This window comes from Mustelus asterias, chromosome 21 (assembly GCF_964213995.1).
Source record: "Mustelus asterias chromosome 21, sMusAst1.hap1.1, whole genome shotgun sequence".
Lineage (NCBI taxonomy): Eukaryota > Metazoa > Chordata > Chondrichthyes > Carcharhiniformes > Triakidae > Mustelus > Mustelus asterias.
In genome coordinates, this window is record NC_135821.1 from 4597469 (window position 1) to 4609094 (window position 11626).

The following is an 11626-nucleotide window of genomic DNA, read 5'->3' on the forward strand; positions in this document are numbered from 1 at the left end:
CCAGTCCAACGCCGGCATCTGCACTTCGAAGCTATTTTGTTTCACTGGGGTTCTGTTGGAACAGAACATGTGTGCTTAGCATTCTGTAATGGTGTGAATGGAAAAAGGGCTTTTTATATCTATTTTGTGTCTGATTAGATTTGACCTGTTGGTACCTACAGAACATTTTTTTCCCCTTAACTGCAGTTGGTAAATGTTCCTTGTTTTACACTTTTCTTTCTTTCTCCTTTCAGGGGTTCTATAAAGGAGGGAAGTTTGTGTTTAGCTTTAAGGTAAGTGGAAGCAACGTTGGCCGTATGCAATAGGGGCAGGAATAGGCTCCTCGAGCCTGCTCTGCCATTCAATAAGATCATCGCAACTGTGATTTTAACCTCGGCTCTATGTTTCCACTTACCCCCCCCCCCCTCCAACCTCTCATCCCCTTATCAAGAATCTTATCTCACTCTGCCTTAAAGATATTCGAAGACTCTGCTTCCACCACCTTTGGAGGAAGAGAATTCCAAAGCCCTCTAAGAGAAAGAAATTCTCCATATCTCTGCCTTAAATGCGTGACCCCTTATTTTTAAACAGTGGCCCCCCCCTAGTTCTCGATCTCGCACAAGGAGAAACATCTTCTCCACGTTGACGGTACAGTGGTTAGCGGCGCTGCCTCTCAGTTCGATTCCGGCCTCGGGTCACTGTCTGTGTGTAGTTTGCACTCCTCCCCGTGTCTGCGTGGGTTTCCTCCGGGTGCTCCGGTCTCCTCCCGCAGTCCGAAAGACGTGCACGTTGGGTGGTGCGGGTTAGATGAATTAACCATGGTAAATGTGTGTGGGGTTACGATGATCGAGGGCCTGACTGTCGCCCAAGTCGGGAATCGAACCCTGGAGACCGAGTCATTGGATATATTCAGGGCTGAGATTGTTGAACTGTGGAGGAAGGGGGGGGAAACGGTCAGGAAAGTGGCGTTGACACAAAGGTTGGATCAGCCACGATCTCACTGACTGATGAGTAGGTTGAAAGGGGCCGCCTCCTGTTCTCGTTCTGAGGCGTCTGTGTGCTTTGCAGGTTGGACAAGGATATCCGCATGATCCTCCGAAGGTGAAATGTGAAACCATGGTATATCACCCGAACATCGATTTAGAAGGCAATGTTTGTCTAAACATCCTCAGGTAGGTGGAGATCGCGTCGGAAAACGTGCAGGCAGCTTGCACAGCTGCTCTTCTTTCCCAGGCTTCAGGCTCTTGTATATTTCAGGTGTAGGTCGTATCATCCTCACGTCAGGGTGCTGTGTGGTGTATGAACATAGCGTGCCATGGAATGCCATTGATGCAAGGTGGTGCGTAGCTGGAAACATGGCTTCAGTTCAAATTCTTGGGTAACGTCTGCAAACTCAGACTCTTGAGTGGCCTCACTGACTGAGGAAGCGGCTGGATGGTGGAGTTACAGAATCGTAGAATCCTGACAGTGCAGAATAGAAGGGATCCGGGTTCGATTCCGGCCTCGGGTCACTGTCTGTGTGGAGTTTGAACGTTCTCCCCGTGTCTGCGTAGGTTTCCTCCGGGTGCTCCGGTTTCCTCCCACACGCCAAAGATGTGCGGGTTAGGTGGATTGGCCATGCTAAATTGCCCCTTAGTGTCCAAAGATGTGTAGGTTAGGTGCATCGGCCATGCTAAATTGCCCATTATTGTCCCAAAGCTGTGGGAGTTAGGGGGATTAGTGGGTTAAATATGTGGGGTTATGGGGATAGAACCTGGTAAGATGCTCTGTCCGAGAATCGGTGCAGACTTAGAATCATAGAATCCCTACAGTGCAGGAAGAGGCCATTCGGCCCATCGAGTCTGCGCTGACAACAGTCCTACCGCAGCCCTATCCCCATAACCCCATGTATTTATCCCACTAATCCCCCTGACACTACGGGGCAATTGAACATGGCTAATCAACATAACCCGCACATCTTTGGACTGTGGGAGTAAACCGGAGCACCCGGAGGAAACCCACGCAGACACGGGGAGAACGTGCAAACTCCACACAGACGGTGACCCAAGGTGGGAATCGAATCCGGGTCCCTGGCGCTGAGAGGCAGCAGTGCTGACCACTGTGCCGCATTGATGGGCTGAATGGCCTCTGCTTTGCAACTGTAGGCATTCTATGATTTCTACTAAATTAAATTCCACTAGCTGCTGTAGTGAGGTTTGAACCCATGTCCCCGGGCTCCTGGGTTACCCATCCAGTGATATTACCACTACACCCCCATCTCATGAATTGTTTTGACGGAGTAAATCAGGCCAGACTGTTAACCCTGATGAGTTTGAGGAGAAGAATCAGAGGTGAATTAGTTTACAGTGCGAGTTGTTGTGATCTGGAACGTGCGGCTCTGAAAGGGCAGTGGAAGCAGATTCAATAATCAACTTCCAAAAGGAAGGGAGAATTATAGAGTTGTAGGGGAGAGAGCAACAGTGATGTGGGACTGATAGGGTAGTTCTACTTAAGAGCTGTCACAGACTCGATGGGCCGAATGACTGCCCTTCTGTGCTGCAACAGGCTCTAATTCTATTTATGATAGACAGGATGAGCTGAAGTTTGGGCATGCTGCTATGATTGGTGACCTGCCAGTGTTGTGGAATCATGGCTTGGGTGATATTCCCACAGAGGTTGGGGGATTTTAGATTTGCCCTTATTGATTCCATCCCTGGTCTCTGATCAGACCAAGACAGCCTTATTTTCATGAGGTGGAGATGCCGGCGTTGGATTGGGGTGGGCACGGTAAGAAGTCTCACAACACCAGGCTAAACTCCAACGGGATCTTAAAGTAAGGGAACACTTAGGAAGCAGTGATCATAATATGGTAGAATTCAGTCTGCAATTTGAAAGAAGGAAGGCAGAATCAGATGTGAAGGTTCTACAGTTAAATAAAGGTAATTACAGGCGCATGAGGGAGGAACTGACAAAAATCGACTGGAAGCAGAGCCTAATGGGAAAGACAGTAGAACAGCAATGGCAGGAGTTTCTGGGAGTAATTGAGGACACAGTGCAGAGGTTCATCCCAAACAAAAGAAAGGTTATCAGAGGGGGGATTAGGCAGCCATGGCTGACAAAGGAAGTCAGGGAATGCATCAAGGCAAAAGAGAGAGCCTATAATGTGGCAAAGAGTAGTGGGAAGTCAGAAGATTGGGAAGGCTATAAAAACAAACAGAGGATAACAAAGAGAGAAATAAGGAAGGAGAGGATCAAATATGAAGGTAGGCTAGCCAGTAACATTAGGAATGATAGTAAAAGTTTCTTTAAATACATTAAAAACAAACGGGAGGCAAAAGTAGACATTGGGCCGCTCCAAAATGACGCTGGTAATCTAGTGATGGGAGACAAGGAAATAGCTGAGGAACTTAATAAGTACTTTGCGTCAGTCTTCACAGTAGAAGACATGAGTAATATCCCAACAATTCAGGAAAGTCAGGGGGCAGAGTTGAATATGGTTGCCATCACAAAGGAGAAAGTGCTAGAGAAACTAAAAGGTCTGAAAATTGATAAATCTCCGGGCCCAGATGGGCTACATCCTAGAGTTCTAAAGGAGATAGCTGAAGAAATAGTGGAGGCGTTAGTTATGATCTTTCAAAAGTCACTGGAGTCAGGGAAAGTCCCAGAGGATTGGAAAATCGCTGTTGTAACCCCACTGTTCAAGAAGGGAACAAGAAAAAAGATGGAAAATTATAGGCCAATTAGCCTAACCTCAGTTGTTGGCAAAATTCTAGAATCCATCGTTAAGGATGAGATTTCTAAATTCTTGGAAGTGCAGGGTCGGATTAAGACAAGTCAGCATGGATTTAGTAAGGGGAGGTCGTGCCTGACAAACCTGTTAGAGTTCTTTGAAGAGATAACAAATAGGTTAGACCAAGGAGAGCCAATGGATGTTATCTATCTTGACTTCCAAAAGGCCTTTGACAAGGTGCCTCACGGGAGACTGCTGAGTAAAATAAGGGCCCATGGTATTCGAGGCAAGGTACTAACATGGATTGACGATTGGCTGTCAGACAGAAGGCAGAGAGTTGGGATAAAAGGTTCTTTCTCAGAATGGCAACCGGTGACAAGTGGTGTCCCGCAGGGTTCAGTGTTGGGGCCACAGCTGTTCTCTTTATATATTAACGATCTAGATGACGGGACTGGGAGCATTCTGGCCAAGTTTGCCGATGATACAAAGATAGGTGGAGGGGCAGGTAGTATTGAGGAGGTGGGGAGGCTGCAGAAAGATTTAGACAGTTTAGGAGAGTGGTCCAAGAAGTGGCTGATGAAATTCAACGTGGGCAAGTGCGAGGTCGTACACTTTGGAAAAAAGAATAGAGGCATGGACTATTTTCTAAACGGTGACAAAATTCATAATGCTAAAGTGCAAAGGGACTTGGGAGTCCTAGTCCAGGATTCTCTAAAGGTAAACTTGCAGGTTGAGTCCGTAATTAAGAAAGCAAATGTAATGTTGTCATTTATCTCAAGAGGCTTGGAATACAAAAGCAGGGATGTACTTCTGAGGCTTTATAAAGCACTGGTTAGGCCCCATTTGGAGTACTGTGAGCAATTTTGGGCCCCACACCTCAGGAAGGACATACTGGCACTGGAGCGGGTCCAGCGGAGATTCACACGGATGATCCCAGGAATGGTAGGCCTGACATACGATGAACGTCTGAGGATCGTGGGATTATATTCATTGGAGTTTAGGAGGTTGAGGGGAGATCTGATAGAAACTTACAAGATAATGAACGGCTTAGATAGGATGGACGTAGGGAAGTTGTTTCCATTAACAGGGGAGACTAGGACGCGGGGGCACAGCCTTAGAATAAAAGGGAGTCACTTTAGAACAGAGATGAGGAGAAATTTCTTCAGCCAGAGAGTGGTGGGTCTGTGGAATTCATTGCCACAGAGGGCTGTGGAGGCCGAGACGTTGAGCGTCTTCAAGACAGAAATTGATAAATTCTTGATTTCTCGAGGAATTAAGGGCTATGGGGAGAGAGCGGGTAAATGGAGTTGAAATCAACCATGATTGAATGGTGGAGTGGACTCGATGGGCCGAATGGCCTTACTTCCGCTCCTATGTCTTATGGTCTTATGGGTTTATTTGGAATCGCGAGCTTTTGGGGCACTGCTCCTTCGTCAGGTGTAGGCAATAAAAATATAACCAAACTTACTCCAACTTATCAATCACAGAAAGGGTTTAATAAAGAAACTTCATTACTCCAAACTTGGGGCCTCGCCCTGGGCCACTCCAGCTCCCCACAATTCCCAACAGGTTCTTATTTATAGTGAGTCAGCTGACCATCACACCATTGATTCCATGGTTTACAGGGTCAGCTGACCCTTACAGCTTGTTCCCATTGGTCACATTACATCCAATACAAAGTTGTCACCGGTTATATTCTGACATAGGGTTCCATCGTCCGAGGAGAGTCGGCTGGACGATGACCTCCAACGTCTCAGCGGTGGTTGTCTTCACTTTGTTTTGTTTCTCATTGTGGTCTTTTTGGGTCTGCGGTCCATCAGAACGCCTGAGATCCAAACACCAGCGCTGCTCACAAACCAGTTCCCTCAGTATTTCAGATTCCAGCGTCCGCAGTCTTTTGCTTCTGTCTTTCAATGTCACTCAGCTCCAGTTTGCCAATGACATTCGAGAGGTCACCATGTAACCAGGCACTGATGCCGTGTTCACACGTCAGATAGCGCTCACATTTATCAAAACAAAACACAGACGGATGCACCCAAACAGTGTACACAGGCGCTTAAAAACAGGCGCCCAGACATGCACGCACTCATGCACGCACAGGCAAATCTTGTGCGTGCTGGAAGCACTGAGTCGTAGCATATACAGCGCGGAGACAGGCCCTTTGGCCCAACTCGTCCATGCTGACCAGGTTTCCTAAACTAAACTAGTCCCATTTGCCTGCATTTTACCCGTAGGCCTCTAAATCTTTCCCATCCATGTACCTGTCCAAATTCTTTCAACCGTTGGCATTGTACCCGCCTCTACCACCTTCTCTGGCAGCCCATTCCATACACACACCATCCTCTGTGTGAAAAGGTTGCCCCTCAGGTCCCTTGTAAATCTTTTCCCCTCTCACCTTAAACCTATGCCTTTAGTTTTGGACTCCCCTACCCTGGGGAAAAGACCTGGGCTATTCACCTTACCTATGTCCCTCATGATTTTATAAACCGCTAGAAGGCCTCCCCTTGTCCTTCTACGCTCCAAGGAAAAAAGTCCCAGCCTATCCAGCCTCTCCTTACAATTCAAACCTTCTGGTCCCGGTGACATCCTGGTAAATCTTTTTTGCACCCTTTCCAGTTTAATAACACCCTTCCTATAGCAGGGCGACCAGAATTGTACGCAGTACTCCAAATGTAGCTTTAACAATGTCTTTTACAGTTGTAACATAATGTCCCAACTCCTGTACACGATGCTCTGACCGATGAAGGCAAGTGTGCCAAGCACCGCCTTCACCACCCTATCTTCCTGTGACGCCACGTTCAAGGAACTATGTACCTGCCCTCAGTGTCTCTGTTTGACAACACTCCCCAGGCCCGACCATTGGCTGTGTAAGTCCTGCCCTGGTCTGTCTTACCAAAATGCAACACCTCGCATTTATCTGAATTAAACTCCATCTGCCATTCCTCGGCCCAGTTGGTCAAGATCCCATTGTAGTTTTGGCAGCAGCTCAGACAGCATTGTCGAGAGAAGCAAACATTGTTATTAGACCCAGCTGGAAGAAGGTAGGAATTTTAAGAGTCTATAAGCAAGTATGGAGCTGAGGGAAGCAAAGAGGAAGACCCAGGACAGGGTGGGAGTGGTTAAATACCAAAAGGGATGATTCTAGCAGTCAGTTACACTGCATCGTGCAGCAGTGTCCTTGCAAGGTAAGGGTTACGCAGTGAGTTACTATCATTCCATTGAGTAAAGTTAAGGATCATGTACTGCTGTTTATTTATTCAAGTAAGCATCACTTGGGGCATGATTGTACAAACACTGTCTTTAATCATTCTCCTGTTTTCTTTGCACAGAGAGGACTGGAAACCTGTATTAACAATAAACTCTATAATTTATGGGCTGCAGTACCTGTTCTTGGTAAGTGGCCAAAGCCGCACAAGCTTGTCTTTAAGAGTGTGGAAGTGTGTTCTTGCTGTGAGTAACATTAAACTCTCTCCAATGCTCCTGGTCCTCTGAGCATCAAATAAGATGAGTGCATCTGGAATGGAGTTGGTTTCAGAGATTGGGTTGCCAGGACTTCTGTAGCACAGAGTCAACCCCCTTAAATTGTGTTAGTGTGTGTGTGTGTGTGCGATCCTATTGAATCTGTGTGAGAGATTTATCCTATTAAATCTGTGTGTGAAATATACCCTATTAAATCTGTATCTGTGTGATTTATCCTATTAAATCTGTGTGATTTATCCTATTAAATCTGTGTGATTTATCCTATTAAATCTGTGTGATTTATCCTATTAAATCTGTGTGATTTATCCTATTAAATCTGTGTGATTTATCCTATTAAATCTGTGTGATTTATCCTATTAAATCTGTGTGTGATCTATCCTATTGAATCTGTGTGTGTGAGAACTCTACCCTGTTAAATCTGTGTGATTTATCCTATTAAATCTGTGTGATTTATCCTATTAAATCTGTGTGATTTATCCTATTAAATCTGTGTGATTTATCCTATTAAATCTGTGTGATTTATCCTATTAAATCTGAGATTTATCCTATTAAATCTGTGTGATTTATCCTATTAAATCTGTGTGATTTATCCTATTAAATCTGTGTGATTTATCCTATTAAATCTGTGTGATTTATCCTATTAAATCTGTGTGATTTATCCTATTAAATCTGTGAGATTTATCCTATTAAATCTGTGATTTATCCTATTAAATCTGTGTGATTTATCCTATTAAATCTGTGTGATCTATCCTATTGAATCTGCGTGTGTGAGAACTCTACCCTGTTAAATCTGAGATTTATCCTATTAAATCTGTGTGTGTGAAATATACCCTATTAAATCTGTGTGATTTATCCTATTAAATCTGTGATATAATCTTTATTCTGAGACATGGTCGTGCGTGCAGTTGGTTGCTCCTGCCACTGGGTGGAGCTTGCCAAGGTCCAGAAGCCATGAGCCAGCGAGTCCGCACCCTTAAACATGCACTCACTCAACAGTTAAGCAATAAGACTGTTGTCTATTTGCAAGTTGCCAGTTACAGTGTCTTCAGCGCTCTGCTTATTTCAGGCAGTAGCAGCTCGTGACTCCCAACAAATTTTATTCTGTGTCTCTATCATTGAATACCAGCCGAGGCTCACTCGGAAACGCTTTCCTCTTGAGTTGCAAAATCCTGGCTTGAACTCCAGGACTCGAGTGCACAAATCCACACTGGCACTCCCGTGCCGTACTGAGGAGGTACTGCACTGTCTGGACCTTGGCAAGCTCCTCCCAGTGGCAGAAATAACCAACTGCAGGCATGATCATGACTCAGAATAAAGACCGTATAACAGATTTAATAAGCGATAAATCACACACACAGATTTAATAGGATAGATCAGGGGTCTCCAAACTACGGCCCACGGGCCACATCCGGATCGGACTTTGGAGACCGCTGGTTTAGATCACACACACAGATTTAATAGTTTAGATCACACACACACTGTCGGGCATGCCACACTTTGAATTGATTTATTATTGTCATGTGGATTGGGAGAAGTGAAAAATATTGTTTCTTGTGCGCTATACAGACAAAGCATACCATTCGTAGAAAAGGAAAGGTTAGGGTGCAGAATTTGGTTAAAAGTGTTGAGTACAGTTTTAACAGCATAGAATGAGAGTTAAAGGTGGTGTTAGAGGGTATGCTGGGGACAGCTTGCAAGAAGTCACCGTCTTAGCCGGGCGATGTGAAACCCAGGCGTGTCTGCCTGCTTGGGTAGATATACAAGCTTGTACGTTCTCCCCGCGTCTGCGTGGGTTTCCTCCCACGCTCTAAAGATGTGCGGGTTAGGTGGATTGTCCCTTCGTGTCAGGGGAACAAGCAGGGTAAATAAATGGGGATACAGGGGATAGCATCTGGTGCAGACTCAATGGGCCGAATGGCCTCCTTCTGCACTGCAGGGATTCTATGATTCTAAAAATTCCCACGGCCGTTATTGTAAAGAGGAACAGGACAATCCTTCCCAGTGTCCTGACCAGCATTTATTCCTCAAGGAGCATAATAAAGACACATTACCTGATTATTATCACATTGCTGTTCGCAGAATCTGCTGTGCCCAAATTGGCTGCCTCATTTATTTAATCGGCCGTAAAGCACTTTTGAGTTAACTTGAGTGATCATTGAAAAGGGCTGTATGAATACAAGTCTTTCTTTTCATTTTCTAGACCGGATGGTCATGTTTACCATCTCTTGTTTCATGGCATCCCGGTGAAAGGCTGGTGGTGTTTCACCATGTTTAAAGGTGCTCAACAGATGCAAGCCGGTGTTTAGCATCATTGCCGTGGGAGCAATGAATATCGCAAAGAACTGTCGGGGGGCATATTTCCAGGAGTTGGTTAGAGAATTCAATAAAGAAAAACCTGCCAACACCGTGCCTGCACGGTGGCACAGTGGTTAGCACTGCTGCCTCACAGCGCCAGGGACCCGGGTTCGATTCTGGCCTCGGGTCACTGTCTGTGCGGAGTCTGCACATTCTTCCCGTGTCTGCATGGGTTTCTTCCGGGTGCTCCGGTTTTCCCCCCACAGTCCAAAGATGTGCAGTTTAAGTGGATTGGCCATGCAAACTTGCCCCTTAGTGACCAAAGATGTGCAGTTTAGATGGATTGGCCATGCGAACTTGCCCCTTAGTGTCCAAAGATGTGCAGTTTAGGTGGATTGGTCATGTTAAATTGCCCCTTAGTGTCCAAAGATGTGCAGTTTCGGTGGGTTTGCCATGCTAAATTGTCCCTTAATGTCCAAAGATGTGTAGGTTAGGTTAGGTAAAGTTTATTTATTAGTCACAAGTAGGCTTACATTGACACTACAATGAAGTTACTATGAAAATCTAGTCACCACACTCCAGCGCCTGTTTAGGTGCACTGAGGGAGAATTTAGCATGGCCAGTGCACCCTAATCCACACATCTTTGGACTGTGGGAGGAAACTGGAGCACCTGGAAGAAAGCCACGCAGACACAGGGAGAAGGTGCAAACTCCACACAGACAGTGACCCAAACCGGGAATCGAATGGTGCTGTGATGCAGCAGTGTTAACCACTGCGCCACCATGCCGCTCATAAGCTAAATTGCCCCTTAGTGTCTAAAGATCTGCAGGTTAGGTGGATTGGCCGTGCTAAATTGCCCCTTAGTGTCTAAAGGTGTGTAGGTTAGGTGGATTGTCCAAGCTAAATTGCCCCCTTAGTGTCCAAAGATATGTATACATTAGGGGGATTGGCGAGGTCAGATAAGCGTGGTTACGGGATCAGATTATGAGGATCTGGGTAAGAGTCGGTGCAGGCTCCATGGGTCAAATGGTCCCCTTACCGCGCTGTAGGGATTCTGTGCATGAGTGAGGCCTGAACGAGTAATCCCCTGACTCAGTGACGGGCAGTGCGAACCCACTGACGGGAGGACTCTGCTGTGAATTTGGGTACGCATAAACCACGGGGCGAATTTAAACAGTGTTCCCTTTTTTTTTGGTACCCCCTCCCCTTTCAGGAGCCGAATCCCGAGGACCCCTTAAACAAGGAGGCAGCCGAAGTCCTTCAAAACAACAGGCGTCTCTTTGAACAGAACGTGCAGCGATCCATGCGGGGAGGATACATCGGCTCCACTTACTTTGAGCGATGCCTTAAATAGGGGCTCAGAATTCTCACAAACTGAAGCCTACACACACACAGAGAGAGAGAGAGAGAAAAATCTGACATACTTAAATATATAAAAAAAACATTAAAATGCTGGAGCGAAAGCAGGAGGGTCATAGAGAGGATGAGGAGGAGGTTCCCACTTAACACCCCTCAGCGTATTGGCATGGGAAGGAAATCGAATTGAAATTTTTAAAACTTAAAAAGTGGACTGCTTGATTGTTGTAATAGGTTTAGAGCATGCTAGGAAGTTTGAAATAGTTTTGGTTCTCTTCTCCCCCCCCCCCCCCCCTTCCCCCCTCAAATCCCCCCCCCCCCTTCCCACCCCATTACATTTATTGTATGTGTTTCACTTGAGTGCTACCGTCTTTATGTTAATAAAAGTTTTTTTAAATGTCTCTGGAATATTTTTAACCCCCTGCTCTGCCCTCCCCGTCCACCCCCCCCAAACCCCGTCCACCCCCCCCCCCCGTTGCCTCTGCTGCCTGCCAGCTCTGCGAAAATGTGCGAGGCAGTTCCAGAAGAGGAAAAAGAGTTGTATCTGGAGAGAGAGAGAAAGGCGTTACTGTAATGCTGCGTCCAATCTGTTTTGAATGTTTTGCTTGTTCATTAAGTTGTATAGATTTTTTTTTTAATGGCAAGTTCCCTCCCATACTGTTTCTGTATTAGGTTATTCTGGCCACCGTGTGATGGAATGTTAACAAATGTAGTTCTCACTCTATACATCAGAGACCTGCTCGCGCCACCCCCCCTCTGTCCTCTTCCCTTGGGATGCAATAGGAAGGGAGAAGGGTTGGCTCACC

General features: G+C 46.1%; 1 protein-coding gene across 1 annotated transcript in view; it reads left to right on the plus strand.

The window, feature by feature from the left end:
* Positions 1–11221, plus strand: part of ube2m (ubiquitin conjugating enzyme E2 M) — a 31923-nt gene extending 20702 nt beyond the window's left edge. Inside the window, exons 3-6 of the mRNA XM_078237375.1 lie at positions 234–272; positions 1048–1151; positions 7018–7081; positions 10678–11221. Of these exons, the coding sequence (XP_078093501.1) occupies positions 234–272; positions 1048–1151; positions 7018–7081; positions 10678–10818 (348 nt within the window). The 3' untranslated portion in view covers positions 10819–11221. The remainder of the gene's footprint in view (positions 1–233; positions 273–1047; positions 1152–7017; positions 7082–10677) is intronic.
* The last annotated feature ends 405 nt before the right edge of the window (positions 11222–11626 follow it).